At 40.2% G+C, this 17,515-nt stretch overlaps 1 protein-coding gene across 1 annotated transcript in view; it reads left to right on the top strand.

Annotated features, from left to right (window-relative positions):
* RANBP9 (RAN binding protein 9) overlaps nt 1-17,515 on the top strand; it is a 92,835-nt gene that overhangs the window by 5,311 nt on the left and 70,009 nt on the right. Inside the window, exons 2-3 of the mRNA XM_058432675.1 lie at nt 3-259; nt 13,110-13,221. Coding sequence (XP_058288658.1) covers nt 3-259; nt 13,110-13,221 — 369 coding nt within the window. The remainder of the gene's footprint in view (nt 1-2; nt 260-13,109; nt 13,222-17,515) is intronic.

Below are 17,515 nucleotides of genomic sequence, written 5' to 3'. Positions count from 1 at the left end.
CCCCCGGGCCTTGCCGCGGGCCCCGGCCCGGCCGGAGGAGCCCCGGCCCCAGCTCTGGTGGCGGGCAGCAGCGCCGCGGCCCCCTTCCCGCACGGGGACTCGGCCCTGAACGAGCAGGAGAAGGAGCTGCAGCGGCGGCTGAAGCGCCTCTACCCGGCCGTGGACGAGCAGGAGACGCCGCTGCCTCGGTCCTGGAGCCCGAAGGACAAGTTCAGCTACATCGGCCTCTCTCAGAACAACCTGCGGGTGCACTACAAAGGTACTGGGCGTGTGTCCTGCGGTGGGAGTGGGGCACTGACCCGACGTGGCCGGCCGCCGCTGCGCCGCTCTCGACCCGCCCCCGACCCCCGCCCTCGCGGGCTCTGCCCTCGGAGGCCACTCGCCGCCTGTTGTGCTGCTCCGGGTGGGCGCGGGGGTCGCGGTGAAGGGTCCGAGGGTGAGGGGCGAGATTCTTGGAAGAGGAAGGTGAGTAGAATGCCCCAGGGTAGAAGGGAACTGGTAATCCTAGGCCTGGAGCAGGACACCTTGAGGGAATCTGGGATGACAGGACAGAACTGGCTTTCTGATTTCCTTGGGAGATAAATCTTGGGGCTTGGGTAGAGGAATCCATGGACTCGGAGTTGGGTTACATTGTTCTCCAGGTGGTAGGTCAGGCGTTCTCTTCTTACAAGGGGGGAAGAGAGGCACGATTCTGAGGTATGATTTCTAATTAAGAGAGAGCAGGGATACACAGGGGGAGGAGTAATCAAAATTAGGCCAGAGATTGTCTAGGGGGACAAAAGGACAAGGGGCCCAAGTTTGCCATCAATATATCTTAGTAAAAGCAACCGGGAGGGTAAGAGAAGGGAACCCCAGGAGCACCCTTTCCTTAGGGGAGCAGAAACCTACCCCTCCCGATTGGAAGTGCCCTATACAGGTCCTTAGGTGTTGATATTACATGAAGTCTTGTTGAAACGAAGATGGAACAAAATGCGGCTTAGTATTTTGAAGAAAATTGGCTTATGTTTTACACCTGCAGTTAAAAACAACAACCTTAGGCTTGTGCTTGCCCCCTTCCTCCCTCACCTACCTCTCCTAGGTTAAAACAAAGCTTGAAGTAAATCAGTTGTATATAAAATTATGAATTGCTATGGGAACTATTGAAATGTAGCCCAATTTAATAGCATGTATCAGTTTTCCTTTTGTGGAAGAAAAAAAAATCAACCTAACGTGTCAGCCTGTCTGAAAACAAATCCAGGGTTTTAGGCCCCAAACCTAAAGCAGGAGCTTTTACATTCACGGCAGCCTCACTTTGATTGGCTATAAAGGGGTCTACTCAGATCTTAGTGAAATGTATGTCGAGGGGATAAACAACCTTGTGGTTGAATTCTTAACTTATACGGGACTGAAATTTGAGAAGAAGCTTGATAAGTAAGTTACTATTTAATCAGAAAGGCGAGTGGCAATAGAAATCTACCAAATGATTTGGCTGCAAAGAATCACGCACATAGGCCTTGTTGAACATTCTTTTTATTCTTGCCGTACATCCAAAGAAGTACTTCTAAGTGTTATCTTCCTTAATCTAAACGTCTGAACATTTCATTCACAATATCAAATCTTTGTTTTTTCTCAAGTTAGGACCTTCTGTTAATTTCCTTGTGAAGTATTCTACTTTTATGTTTTAATTTGTATGAACGGTGCTATGTTATGAGGTGTTTACTTCTGATCTGGCTGCCAGAAAGCCGTTGTTAGATGTGACAGAATTTTATAATTTTAAATTTATGGTCGACAGTAAATAATTTGCTCATAAAATCAGAGCCAGTGTAGATGAACAAAGAATCCTAGATTTCCTGAGTTCTGCAGTCGTTTGTGGTTGTAGATATTTTACAAGACTGGGCCTCAGTTTCTTCCTGTGAGTGGTGTGTAAGTTGAGCTGGACGATTGGTAAGGAAATTTCCAGCTCTGAATTTCCGTGATGTCTAAGATTCGTGATTACTGTTTATTTAGTACTGTAAGGTGTCTTGATTAGTTTTAGTCTTTTACATAAAATTGATGGTTAGGTCAGAGAAAAATACATGTTTATGTGAAATTAGTTGGAGTTTGGAATGTTTCTGACACTGCTGTCTCAATTGTTTTTATTCTTGGCCTCTTTATTTCTGTTGTGTAATACTAAGACTCAGTTTTTGGGAACATAACTGTTTTATAAACATAAATCATTATTTCTGGAGAAACAGATTATGTTGTCTATTATCTTTTTTATTTTCTTTCCCTCTCTTCTATCTTCCCTTTGTCTCTTACCCCTTGTCAGAAATAGTCTTTTTCTCTTTCTACTGCCTCTTCCTCTTGTCCTGTTACTGTAGACTGTGTGTGTGTGTGTGTGTGTGAGTTTTCTGTTGTTACTGTTGATTTTCTGTGTGTGTTCTGAGAGGACCACGCCGATTGTAGTGGGCAACTCTGTCCCAGTAGCAGTAGCAGTAGCAGTAGCAAAGGAGAAGTATCATAGAGAGTGGATAATACTTTAAAGTCACAGAATAAGAAGAGTGAATTTTTATTTAACCTATATCATTGTGCTGCATTGATTTTACTTAAGTATTATAAGACACTTTTAACATTAAAAACTACTATTCATATATTCATGTATTACAGAATTTCAAAAGGGTGATTATAATTATTTTCCAGAGTGACGAGAATTTTCCTTATCTTTGAAATAGAAGTGTTTTGCTTTCTTTTGCTCCAAAGGTATTCTGTTTTTTTGTTGTTGTTGTTCTGGTGTTTTTTTTTTTTTTTTTGATGATAGGGTTTCAACTCTGTTGCCTTGATGGAGTGTAGTGGTGTGATCATGGCTCACTGCCGTCTAGACCTCCTAGGCTCAAGGGATCCCCCTGCCTCGATCACCCAAGTAGCTGGGACCACAGGCTCCTGTCACTGTGCTGGGCTAAGTTGTAATTTTTTTTGGTGGAGATGGGGTCTTACTGTGTTGCCTAGGCTGGTGTTGAACGTCTGGGCTCAAGTGATCCTCCCACCTTGGCTTCCCAAAGTACTGGAATTATAAGCCTGAGCCACTGTGTCCAGTCTCTATTCTGTTTTTAAGATGTTCTTCTAAATTGAAATGACTGCTTTTGGAAGTAGTATTGTTCCTTAAATGATTTGAAGAGATTAATGTTAAATAATACTAGACATGCAGATAAAGTTGATTGGATTGCAGAGGAATAACAGGGTATGTATAGTATATGTGAAATTTTTGAAAGGTCTTTTGCTTAGCAGTCACACAACAACTATTGAAAAATCCAGGGATAGCCCCTCTTATTTTTGAAATTGTTGTCAGTATTGAATAAGTACAAATGTGACAAGTTTAGACCTAGTTATAATGATAACGGGAAAATAATTTTAATGATATGACAATGGATTTAGTCTAAATGTTTCAACAACAGATTGCATTTTTATATGTTTCTAGTTATTACCACTATTTGGATATTTTATAGAGTGTTTTATATATACACACACTAGTGGATCTGGACAAGATCCTGGAATTTTCATTTTAAATTTTAGAGAGTGGTAGAACCTGGAGGTTAGATCTTCCCAGTCATAAGTAAGTCAGGATTGAAAATTTTCACTAACTCCAGATTTAGTGTTCTTTTCACAATACCATAGTATTGCCTCTTTTAGTTCATATGAGACTTAATTATCTCAAGTAGATAAAGTCCCGTGATCACATTTAGAACTTTTAAAGAATAGTTGAGATTGAAAATACTTACTCTGGGGGAAAAAGGTAACTGGAACACAGTGCTTCAGAAAAGTCCAGACACCTTGATTTTACTGATTTAAGACAGTTTAGAAGAAATGCAAGATAAATGAAAGTTGGGAATTATAGAAAGCAATGAAATCGTGAATTTCAGTGGGTGTGGTGGCTTATGCCTGTAATCCCAGCACTTTGGGAGGCCAAAGTAGAAGGATCGCTTGAGCCCAAGGGTTCTAGACCAGCCCGGGCAACATAGTGGGACCCCATCTCTATCCCTAAAAATTAACCGGGCTAAGTGGCACACACCTGAAATCCCAGCCACTTAGAAGGCTGAGGGAGGAGGATTGGTTGAGCCCAGGAGGTTGAGGCTTCAGTGAGCCATGATGGCCTGGGTGACAGAGCGAGACCCTATCTAAAAAAAAAAAAAAAAAAAAAAGAAAATAGTGAATTGCATTTTTTTTTTTTTTTTTTTTTTGAGACAGAGTCTTGCTCTATCGTCCAGGCTGGAGTGCAGTGGCACAATCTCTACTCATTGCAGCCTCTCCTGGGTTCATGCAGTTCTCATGCCTCAGCCTCCTGAGTAGCTCGGATTACAGGCACTTAGCACCACATCCAGCTAATTCTTGTATTTCTAGTAGAGACGGGGTGGCACCATGGAGTTAGTCAGGATGGTCTTGATCTCCTGACCTTGTGATATGCCCTCCTTGGCCTCCCAAAGTGTTGGGATTACAGGCGTGAGCCACTGCGCCTGGTCTAAAAATGTTCCTTAAAATGAAGGAATTGAAGAATTACTTGCCAAGATTTTGGGAAATTCGGTTTAAAAATGCCAGTTGGTAACTGCAAGAATCAAGTAAATCTAATAATCCTGCAGAACAATAGACAATAATGATGTATATATTTTTTTTTTGAGATGGAATCTTGCTCTGTTGCCCAGGCCGAAGTACAGTGGTGGCACTATGTCAGCTTACTGCAACCTCCATCTGGATTCAAGTGACTTTCCAGCCTCAGCCTCCCAAGTACCCGGGATTACAAGCGCCTGCCACCATGCCTGGCTAATTTTTGTATATTTAGTAGAGATGGGGTTTTGCCATGTTGGCCAGGCTGGTCTGGAACTCCTGACCTCAAGTGATCCGCCTGCCTTGGCTTCTCAAGTGCTGGGATTATAGGCGTGAGCCACTGCACCTAGCCTAATGATATATATTCTGCTAGACTAGACAATTTATATGTGTTTCTCACTGTTCATTTCTTCATTTATTTAATAAGCTTTTAGTGAATGTTTACTTTGTGCTAGGTTCTGGACACTCAAAGGTGGAGAAGATACTGTCATTGAATTCAGAGAGCTCAGAGGACATAAAATAGAGTACTAAGGGAAATATTATAAAGGGTACTGTGGAAGATAGGAGGAGCGTCTAACCCAGGCTGACATTGAAAAGAATGAAGGAAGTGTAGGTATCAGGGATAGCTTCTTGGAGGAGTCGAGGCTAGTGGTCAGTCTTAAAAGATGAGTAGGATGTAGGAGAAAGGGAGGGGCTAGGTTGCAAATGAAGGAAAAGCAAAAACAGAGAATTACTTTATGTGTCTGGTTTTACAAGCAATTTTGGGTTGGCATTTAAAGTATGTGACAAGGAATATCTGGGAAAAGATCAAGTAGGAGGCTTTTTTTTTCTTTTTTTTTTGAGGCAGGGTCTGACTCCATTGTCCAGGCTAGAATGCAGTGGTGTGATCTAGGCTCACTGCAACCTTTGCCTCCTGGGCTCAAGTGATCCTCTCACCTCAGCATCCTGAATAGCTGCAACTACAGGCATGCGCCACCACACCCAGCTAATTTTTTGTATTTTTTTTGTAGTGAAGGGGGTTTTGCCATGTTGCCCAGGCTGGTCTCGAATTCCTGAACTCAAGCCATCTGCCTGCCGTAGCCTCCCAAAGTGCTAGGATTACAGGCAGGAGCCACTGTACCTGGCCCATTTAGGAGCCCTGTGGAATATTTTGTTGAGTTTAGATCTTACTCTGTAGGAGATGGAGAATCATCAAAGGATTTTAAATAGGAAGTGACTGGCTCATATCTTCATTTTTGTCAGATTACGCAGCTGATTGGAGGATAGACTCAAGAGGTTACAAGAGTGGGAACAGCAAATTCATTTAGAAGACTGTCGCAGTAGACCATGTTAGAATTGACCTCAGCTGGGTCAGTGGTAGGGACAGAGAAAGACAGATATATTTGTGAGATATTTAAAAGTAATACTGAGAGGGTATTAGGAATGATGGTGAGAGAAATCAAGGAAAATGTTTGGGTTTCCAACTCTGTTAGGATGATGTTTGGGTCTTTAGCTGTTAGGCTCTTGCAGTGAACCATGAGTAAAATAATGATTGTGAAGAAGACTGTATTGCAGTATAGTTGGAGATAAGTAAAAATGGGAATCTCAGCCCTGTGATCTGACTTCATAGAAACCAGAAGAAGCCAAAGAAACAAGCCTTACAGAAAGAACAGGCTGTTCCTGGAGTTAAGGGGACTCTAAATGGTCTTAACAGTCATGACTTCATTCTATTCTATTAAAATGACTCAGCTCCAATCACTAGTTTCTGGTTGTTTTCGTATTTCTTTTTCCCTACTGACTGGCTTATCCTTTCCTTCCTATGTCAAATTCCTGAGAGACTTAACAGATTGGCCTGGCTAATTGCTATGATTCTTAGTTGGGCAGAGCTTTTTGTTACAGACTATGTTGTGAATTGGTGGCCTTCAAGTCAGGTGCTAACCTGTGTTGAATCAGCTGTAGGAGTGGTGGTAATTATAAAATACAAAATACCCTGCTGGTACAAGGATAGTCTGGGTCTCACTTCTTTCGGTAGGGACAATGTGTGAGGCAGTTCTCCTAGGAAGGGTTGGCAGTTAACCGTAATTGACCTGAAGCTTGGGAGAGAGGTCTAGGTCGTGACTGATTTAGGAGTCACTTGTAGGTGGTAGTTGAAACTCAGAGTATTTGAGAGAGGGGGGAGAATATGTAATAGAGTGAGAAAAAGCAGTGGGCCAAAGATGGGGACCCTGAAAAACACCAACATTGAAAGACTGGAGGGAGCACAAAAGAAATGGTAGGTCCCCAGACATCAAGGAGATTGGTGTCACAGAAGCTGAGCACGGGAGGGTGCAGCGGCTCACACCTGTAATCCCGACACTTTGAGAAGTCGAGGTGGGAGGACTGCTTGAACCCAGGAAGTTGAGGCTGTAGCCAGCGGTGATCATGCCACTGCATTTTAGCCTGGGCAACAGAATGGGACACTGTCTCAAAGAGCCTCCCCACCCTCCCTAGAAATGAGGAAGGGATATTTAGTGTCTATTGCAACAGATAGGTTTAGTAGGATAGGCACAGATAGTTTTCCACTACATTTGGAAATTAGATCATTGTGACTTTAGGAGAGCAGTTTGAATTGAGTGATGGGGCAAAAACCAGATTTCAGTGGGTTGAAAGAGTAAATGAAAGGACCAAGTAGAGAGGATAGTGAATAGAGATTATCCTTGAGAAATATACATGAAGGAAGAGATTAGACATTTCCTAGAGGAGGATGGAGGTTAAGGTAGGATTTTTTTTTTTTTCCTCTAATTTTTAATGGCTGATAGTGGAGTTACGTTTTACCTGGGGTTTAGCTTCTAACGTCAGCATAGAAGATGAAAATCCTACATATCCAAAACTATCCTTAAAAATTCCATTGGAAAGTATTGTGTTGGAGACCACTGTGTCATTTCTTAGTCAATCTTGTTTTAATTTGCTTGTGTAGGTAAAACTGAAGCAACATAAATTAAATGAAAATACTATATTATATTAGTCCAATGTACGGTGTTCTAGTAAATGTATACAAAATTTAACATTTTAACAAATAAAATTGATTAGCCTACCTGGTGGTTATTACTGTTTTTTTCTTGAGACAGAGTCTCGCTTTGTCAGGCCAGATCCCAGGTTTAAGCAATTCTCCCTCAACTTCCCGAATAGCTGAGATTACACACACCCGCCACCATGCCTGGCTAAGTTTTATGTTTTTAGTAGAGATGGGATTTCGCTATGTTGGCCAGGCTGGTCTCGAACTCCTGACCTCAAGTGATCCACCCACCTTGGCCTCCCAAAGTGCTGGGATTACAGGCATGAGCCACTGTGCCCGGCCTTTTAAGGTAAAAAATTATATACCACCAACTCTGGTACATTACTGATGATGATTATATGTAGCACAGAGGCATAGAATTTGTGAAAAGTGTACATTTTGGGGACATTGTCCCTTTACTGATTGAGGAGGAGAGAGTAGAGAGGAAGATAATGAAATACAAGCTCGAGAGGCCGACAGAGAGGCTTCTAGGGAGGAAACCGGTTCCAGAGTCCAGAATGGTTGGTCTTGGAGAGGAGAGTACAGACTGTCCCTCTGATAATAGTGGAAGAGGTGAAGACTACTAGGGACATAGATCACTTTGTAATAAAAGAGTGGAGAGTTGAATATGACCATAGCTAATGGCCTCCCGTTTTTTGTTTTTGTTTTTTTTTTTTTTTGAGATGGAGCCTTGCTCTTGTCGCCCAGGCTGGAGTGCAGTGGTACAATCTCGGCTCACTGCAACCTCTGCCTCCAGGGTTCAAGCCATTCTTCTGTCTCAGCCTCCCGAGTAGCTGGGAATACAGGTGTGCACCACCATGCCTGGCTACTTTTTGTATTTTTAGTGGAGATGGGGTTTTACATTGGCCAGGCTGGTCTCAAACTCCTGACCTCAGGTGATCTGTCTGCCTTGGCCTCCCAAAGTGCTGGGATTACAGGTGTGAGCCACCGCACCCAGCTGGCCTCCTGTTTTCTTGATAAGAGGCGAGATACTTTGCTCATGAATTTGAGTAGAGGATGTAAAGCTTAAAGTAAATGATGAAAATGTGGACTAGCCATTGAGAGTAATAGGGAATAAGCTGACAGAACATTTCTAAAAATATTGTTGGTAGCATTGACAGTGCTTAGTTGACATCATTGGTTCATAGCAATGGCTGTTCGTAAGATTTTGGACTTTATTCGGTGGAAGTCAACTGTCCAGTGTGGGAGTATGGAAGGTAGATTATAATACTGAGAGTGTCGTTTTCTGGTTGGATATGATAGAAGGATGGGCATATGAGGGAAATCAAGGATATTTGAGAGCTTTAAGTGATTACCATGTAGCCTGTCCTGGAAGAGGAAAAAGGGAGAAAAAAACACAAAGAGTTTGAGGAATTAGAGTTCCCATGATGTTGAAGAGGAAGTATAGATGTGAAGGCTTTAGAAAGGGGATAGAACAGGATGGTGTGTTCTGGAGGAAGATACTGGTGTTTCTGCAATAATGTCATGAATGCGTGGCTGGAAAACCATGTTTTCCACAAAATCAGTGCGCCAAAAGTAATAGGACTTATGTGAACTAGCTGGAGCAACCACTTAAAACCTTGGGAACTTCGTAAGCATTAATCAGAACACTACAAAAATTATAGTCCTAATAAAATAAGAGCCCAGTTGAATTTTCACTGTGCCCGGTATTACAGGTGGCTTGGTCCGTTGCAGCTTTAGACTCTGGGTCTTGGGCTTTTGCTTCTTCAAGAAGGAGTGATTGAAGTTAGAGTGGAAGTTAGTGGGAATAAAGAGGTTCAGGAATTAAAACGCAGGGAAAAAATAATTACACGTGAGTGTTAAGTTTGTAAATGTACAGGAGAGATACATGTTGCTATGGGGGCTTGTAAAAAGGAGCTTCAACCAAGTTGGAGAGATTAGAGAAAGAATATTTGAGGAAGTAAAGCTTGAGCTAAGATTAAAAGTGTGAGTAGGACCTACTCAGGCTAAGAAGGAAAGGTGGAGGGAATAGCATGTGTACAGACTGGCCTGATCAATGTGAAGAATTGAAATAGTGCTGATGTGGCTGAAGCAGAAAGGTGGAAAGTGCAGGTGGAGAGCAAGGCCAGACAAGACAAGGTGTTCAGGAAGCGTGTCTTTTTCCTAGGCCAAAGAGGAGGCTTTGGAAGGAATCTTAGTTGTATTGAGGGCTGGTGATAAAAGGACAGCTGATTTATATTTCCAGAAAGGCACTGGCTGGCTGCATGTTGGCGAGTGGAAGGGAGTGGGAATATGGGGTAGAATGGTTTATTCAAACTCTTTCCATCAGATTGTTTGAATAAAAAGAGCTAAACTTGTTAGCCTTAGAATTAGGAAGTATTACATACGTTTTCTTCTAAAGCCACATAGAAAACAGTACTGATGACTTTGTAGTTTTAAAAGTTTAAACTTTGGTAGTATGAGGTTGTTTTTTGGTTACCACAGAATTTGAGGTAATAATAAACTTTCAGGTGATGAGCGTTGTTAGAAATAGGCCCTTTGCTGCTGATATTACAAGTTTGAGCATCCCAAATTTGAAATTCAAAATGCTTTCAGAATTCAAAACTTGATTTTTATTTTTTTTTTACTTTTGGGACAGAGTCTCACTCTGTTGCCCAGGCTGGAGTGCAGTGGCGCTGTCAGGTCCCTGCAACTTCTGCCTCCCAAGTTCAAGCGATTGTTGTGCCTCAGCCTCCCGAGTAGCTGGGATTACAGGCGCACACTATCATGCCAGGCTAATTTTTGTATTTTTAGTACAGGCAGGGTTTCACCATGATGGCCAAGCTGGTCTTGAACTCCTGACCTCAAGTGATCCGCCCACCTCAGCCTCCCAAAGTGCTGGAATTACAGGCATGAGCCACCACTCCAGGCTCAAAGGAAATGCCCATTGAAACATTTTAGATTTTTGGATTTAGGATGCTCAACTGGTAAGTATGTGCAAATATTGTAAAATCTGAAAAAAATCTAAAACACTTCTGTTTCCAAGCATGTCGGATAAGGGATATTCAACTTGAACTGGTCTCATTTAAGAAATAGTATGAAACCTTATAATCTTGCATTTAAACTTTTCCTTATACCTTTTACATCTAATTTAAATTTTAATTTAAACATGAAACCTTTTTAGTTTTAACATTTACAGAATTTATCTGCAATTAGTGAATCATAACAAATATAATGGATACTTGAAGATTTATAACTGGTACTTTATAGTAATTTTTGCATAATGGAAAAATGTATGGGATTTTAATTAATGCATGGATTTAATATATGTTTCTACCAATTTGGGGTAGGGTATATAATGTGTAAAAATTTTATTTATTTTTTCTGTAGGCTCACGACAGATTACAGATTTCTTCATTTCAAAAAGTGAGGTTAAATAATACCTATTTCATAAATGTTGAAAGAGAAAAATCCATACAAAAGCACCTAACTCTTTGAGAGACTGTGTACTTTCACATATTAGTTTCTTTCTCTTTTCCCATAGAAGTAGCCAGAATAGGACATGGGGATATGTGAAGTGATCCCTGAATGTTCATTGTAACTAAATCCTTCATATGGGTTCAGAGCTCACACTAGATCAGGTTTCTTGAAAAATCCCAGCACAAGTCCTGGTTTGGAATTCTCTTTTAGCAGTGTGACTTTGGGCGAGTTTCATCATCTTCCCTTATATTCCTCAACTGTGAAATGATAATAAATAGTACCTACCTCATGGGGTTGTTTTGGATATTAAATGAGTTAATAAACTTAATGCTCTTAGAACAGTGCCTTTCCCACAGTATTAAATATATGTAACTATTACTTGTTATTGAGAATACTTCGGGATTACTTTATCCCTAAAAGTTTGGGTCACTCCCCTTAAAAAAAATCAGTGGATTTAGGACTGCAGTTAGATTTTGTTTAGATAATTTTCTGTAGATTTATTTGTAACAATCTAATTTTTAAATATGTAGTTTCCATGGCCTTTTCTCAGGTAACTTAATTATTTGAACATATTTTGACTGAAAAATGTGTTTTACTGCCACCATAATTAAATATTATTGCAAAGTGACTAGTGCGCAGATTTGTGCAATTATCTTCCGCTGCTTAGCTCAGTATATTATCTATTACCTGCATCATATGTTAAAGTAGTTTTGACGTGTGTAAATATTGTTGCTTCCATTTTTGTCTTCCTAGCCAAGCTTGTTGACTCCTTATGGTCACCAGGCTAAAAGAACTTCTGCCCATAACCCAAGTTTTCATGGTAATGGAAGGAGTGGCAGAATTCATTCCATTTTTTTGTGGGGGGAGTAGGGGGTGTGAACATGTACTAATTTGCATTGCAAGTGTAAACTTAAGTGTTTAATAATAATAAGGCATGTGTTGGAAATTCGGTAAATTTGGTCAAGTGTGTGGTAAGGGAGGATATGATCTCATTCATGTGTGATGATTGTATATCTTAAGATACAATTTTTGACTTACAAGGAGGTATTTAGTTTCAAAACAATCATGATAAATTTGAGAATTCTGCTACCCATGAAGATAATTTTATGGTATGACTGAAAGATTAATGCGAAGTTTGTATTGTGTGGAGCATATTTAACTAGAACACCCAAATAATGATTTAGAGTATTGTTTCTCATGCAGTCCTTTTGGGGATTATGGAGACTTGTGTCACTCATACTCTTTGAGTACTTTCTGACATGCTACTTCAACTTCTTTCTTTATTCTCCCATGGTTTTGTGGACATATTTTCTCTTAATATTGTCCACATGCTAGCTTTCAAGGTAATTTGTGTCTTGGGTGAGAGGTAGGGGAAGTGATTGTGAGTTTAGCAAACCCTATGGGATTAGAATTGAGGAATAGCTGGTTTTAAAAGTTTGAAAGCCATTATCTAACAGATTTTCTAAAATGTCAGCAGTGGCATGGTGTTATTTCTGTTGTTTAAAAAGAAAAAAATACATTTAGAAATTAGATGTATTTCTCAATAGGCTATTATTGGCCCAAGAGATTTTATGAGTCAGCTTTAATTAATAAGACTATATCAAAGAACAAAATTGTAAATTCTTAAGAAAGCTGTTTTGCCAATTCAATCTAATTGTGTAAGATTTCACTTAGAAATATACAATACAGATGCTTCTGGTTTAAAGAGCAGGCCTTTGGCAAGAGTGTACAGAAATTATATAAGTTATATGCAAATTTAGACCTGATAAAATTAAGATCTTTCCCTCATGTTCTTCATACAACCTTTTTCCTCTTAAAAATATAGTGTACTCTATAATGTCTTTTATTTAATTTGCATAAAAGGCTGCTAGGTTCAATTTACATATTTGGGTTCTGCAATCTTAATAAAACTAGTAATAGTGTGAAGAGTTCTGTGGTTAACTTCGGCTATTTTGCATATTGGGTTCATGGTGATGATAAACGTTTTATTGAGTATTTGAACTGATAGGAGCAGAAATTACACGTCATTCCAAAAACCTATATGTTCCTGAATTGTTTAAGGTTTTCATTTTTCAGTGAGTATCTCATGTGACTTCTTTTTTCCTTCCTGTTTCATATGCAGGTCATGGCAAAACCCCAAAAGATGCAGCGTCAGTTCGAGCCACGCATCCGATACCAGCAGCCTGTGGGATTTATTATTTTGAAGTAAAAATTGTCAGTAAGGGAAGAGATGGGTAAGTGTAAATTTTGATGAGAAAAATCATTTGCTAGTTTTTTTGTTTTGATTCATAATGTTTATGATGTAATTGGAAAGTTGGAATCCTGGAAATTTTGATAATTGGAAAAGTGGAATCTGAATATTTCAGTATAACAGATTGGATCTGGTTAAGCTTAAATACTAGCTGAAGTTAAAGCTTGAGGTGGTGATATTAACTAAGCTTTTCTGGTAGGTATATTATTAAAATGGAGAATTGGAATTAAAGAATGAAGGGATGGTGACTCATTTTCCATGACTTTTCTTACACTGCTTTTTCCTGAATTCTGCTAAGAAGTTAAATCCTCTCAAAGCTAGTAATCATAGTCAGTTGGTGATTCATAGGTATTTTACAGATGTTGGGCTTAGAATTTTAGGTTTCACCTGGGAAATGTGTATTTGTATGCTGTCAACTAGAGGAGATTTTCAAGGTTTAGGATGTGGTTTAGAAATTTCCAAATGAGAATTCAATGGTAGGGCCTGGAACCAAATTTTGTGTCATTGCTTTTCAGCTTGGGATTGGTGTGTGGTTTGTATGGATATCAGAATCACTTATGAGACTATTAAAAATATAGTAATTTTTTGGGCCTTACCCCAAAAGTTCCTAAGTTAGCATTTTTAGAAGTAGAGCTTTGGGCAAGATAGGCATTTTGAGAAAGCTCCACACTGAATTTTGGTGCCTATCCGTGGTTAAGCACTAATTACCTAGAATCATTGGATCTATCCTATAGTATTTCCTGATAACTTGATTGCATATCAGAGGTCTCTTAAAGCAGTCATAGGGTCATTAGTTGAGTTACCAAGACAAAGCTATTGGGCTGTGTGGATAAGTTGCCCTGTGAGGTCAGTCAGATGGACCTCAAATCAAACCCCTCTTAGTGGTCCTCCTGTGTTTAATTAACCAAATAAGTGTATTCAGTAGATTACTCCTTTATCGGCTGAATATTCTCGATGTCAACAGTATGAGCAACAGAAAATAAAAACTTGGCATTCAGTGACAGCTTTTTATGTAACTGCCTCAGTTTTCTCAGGGTAATCAAGCCAAAGAGAAAATCAGAGATGCCAAGGATAGAGTGGTTGAGAGAGGCCCCATATTGAAAGAGGCACACGATTGTCACCATTTCTCACTTTACAAGCTCTATGATCAGTAAGCTGATTCTTTTTATACTTCAAATTATATGAACTTGACCTTATATTTGGCTGCAAATACCCTGATGATTCTCGAATCTAATGCTGCATCTTAGCTTATTCCCTTGAGCTCCAGACAACATGTCTAACCAAATGTTTGCATTTGAATGTCCCGCAGGCATTTAAATTTAGCTTGTTTAAAATCTTTTCCTGAGAAGGAAAAAAAAAAAAAAAAATTTGGTTGGTGGTTTCACTATTGCTAGAAACTTGAGAATTTCCTGCTTTTAACTTTTCTGTTCATCTCTACTGCCTCTCCCTTTGTCAGATCTCAATTATTTATCTGCTGAATTACTCTGAGATAGCCAGTTGCTCCCTGTTTTGCTCTTATTCTAGTCTATAACTGTTAAGTCAGTGTTCTTAGTAATACAAAACTGAATTGCCTTTACCCATTTTTTGAGATCGTTTGGGACATCTGTTGCTTCAAGGATAAAATGTAGAGCTTCTTAACAGGACCCCTCGGATCTGACTAGCTCTTGCGTCATTTTTCAGTCTCTTTGTAGCCAGGATCCCTTATCCTTTTAAAATTAGGTATATTTACATATAGTAAACTTTATTCTTTTTAGTGTACAGTTCTGTGAGTTTTGACAAACATTGTATAGTCATATAACCACCATCGCAGTCGATACGGGAGACTCCCCTTATCTGTGGGGGATACATTCCAAGACCCTTTGTGGATGCTTGAAACTGCAGGTAGTACTGAACTCTATATATATATTATGTTTTTTTTCAGTCTCATAATTGAGAGGGCTACTCAGTGACTAAAGGGCATGTGGTATATACAGCATGGATGTGCTAGACAAAGGAATGATTCCCAGGTGGGGACAGGGTGGGACTGAATCCAATGGCATGAGATTTTATCATGTTACTCAGAATGGCATGCAATTTAAAACTTACAAATTGCTTATTTCTGGAATTTTCCAGTTAATATTTTCGGACCTCAGTTGACCGTGGGTAACTGAAACACTGAGGAAAGCAAAAACACAGATAAGTGCAGACTGCTTTATATAGAACAGCTCTATCATCCCCCAAAATTCTGCCATACCCTTTTGTAGACAACCCTTCCCCATCTCTAGCTCCTGGTAACTGTTGACTGCTTTTCTGTCTCTATAGTTTGGCCATTTCAAGAATGGCATGTAAATGGAATCATATAGTTGTAGCCTTTTAAGTCTGGTATCTTTCACTTAGCATAACACATTTAAGATTCCTCCCTGTTGTATATATTCATAGAACAGTCCTTTTTAATCTAATTGTGTAGATGAGTGAACCAAAGTTTGCTTTCCCACTCCCCAGTTGAAGAACTTCTCAGTTGTTTCCAGTTTTTTGACTGTAACTGTAAACATGTATATACAGGTTTTTGTGTAAACATAAGTTTTCTTTTCACGAGTAAGTATCTAGGAGTGGGATTGCTGGATTGTAGTTAAGTGTATTTTTAACTTTATAAGAAACTGCCAAATTGTTTCACAAAGTGGCTATACTAGTTTGCAGTTCATTTTTTTTTTTTTTCCTGAGCCAGAGTCTCACTCTGTCGCCCAGGCTGGAGTACAGTGGCACGATCTTGGCTCACTGCAACCTCCGCCTCCCGGGTTCAAGCAATTCTCCTGCCTCAGCCTCCCAAGTAGCTGGGATTACAGGCGCCCACCACCACGCCTGGCTAATTTTTGTATTTTTGGTAGAGACGGGGTTTCACTCTGTTGGCCAGGCTGGTCTCGAGCGCCTGACCTCAAATGATCCGCCTGCCTCTGCCTCCCAAAGTGCTGGGATTGCAGGCATGAGCCACAACACCCAGCCTCTAGCTTTTTCATATATACGTTCTTCATATATATACTTTTTTTTCTCCTGAGCCAGATAGTAAGTTCCTTACAGATATACTTCGTGTGTTTCATGTGCTTGTTGAGTGACAGAAACCAGCCATGCTGTGGAGAGAGATGATATCCGCCGCCACCCCCGGCTAATCTTTTGTGTTTTTAGTAGAGACGGGGTTTCACCATGTTGCCCAGCCTGGTGTGGAACTCCTGAGCTCAGGCGATCTCCCCATCTTGGCCTCCAAAAGTTCTGGGATTGCAGGTGTGAGCCACTGTGCCTGGCCCACTAGTTTGCATTTCTACCAGCAATGTATGAGAGTTCCTGTTGATCTTAGCACTAGGTATTGTCATTTTTTTTTTTTTTAATTTTTAGCCATTATAATAGGTTTCTAGTGATTTCTTGCTGTGGTTTTAATTTATATTTCCCTAATGACTAATTATGTTGAAGAATCCCTAATTCTCACCTGCTCTTCATCTATAAGGTACCATTTGGAGTTCTCTGACTACGCATGCTGGCTTATATTTCTAGTTCCTTATGCATGCCCTTCCTTCACCTTTTCTTACCCCTTTCTCTATTTGCCTAGCTAATTAATTAGTCTTCAAGTCCTAGTTTAGGAATACCTTTCTTATGGCATTTTCTCCCTAAAGTAGGAATATGCCTTTTCTATGCCTCCTTTACATTTTGGCCAGACTGTAATTATGATATTTATATTGTTTCAATTGTCTGTTTACTGCCAACATGACCCTATAGATAGATTTGAGAGTAAGGGACTATTTTAATTTCTATAACTCCAGTACTTAATTTATATCTAGCTTTTAAAGGTATGAATAAATGAATGGATTAGAAGTACTATTTCTTGTATGTTCTTGGAGAAAAGTATTGTTTTTTTTTGCTTTGAGACAGAGTCTTGCTCTGTTGCCCAGGCCAGAGTGCAGTGGCACGATCTTGGCTCACTGTAACCTCCACCTCCTGGGTTCAAGCAATTCTGCCTGTCTCAGCCTTCCAAGTAGCTGGGATTACAGGCATATACCACCATGCCTGGCTAATTTTTGTGTTTTTGGTAGAGATGGGGTTTCACCCTGTTGCCCAGGCTGGTGTCAAACTCGTGACCTCAGGCGATCCACCTGCCTCCACCGCCCAAAGTGCTGGGATTACAGGTGTGAGCCACTGTGCCTCGCCCCCCCTTTTTTTTTTTTTTTTTTTTTTTTTTTGAGATGGAGTTTCGCTCTTGTTGCCCAGGCTGGAGTGCGATGGCGTGATTTCAGCTCACTGTAACCTCTGCC

The sequence above is a fragment of the Hylobates moloch genome, unplaced genomic scaffold, assembly GCF_009828535.3.
Source record: "Hylobates moloch isolate HMO894 unplaced genomic scaffold, HMol_V3 SCAFFOLD_20, whole genome shotgun sequence".
Classification (NCBI taxonomy): domain Eukaryota; kingdom Metazoa; phylum Chordata; class Mammalia; order Primates; family Hylobatidae; genus Hylobates; species Hylobates moloch.
Note: the sequence above shows the minus strand (reverse complement) of the source record. Positions and strands in the feature narration are given on the sequence as shown.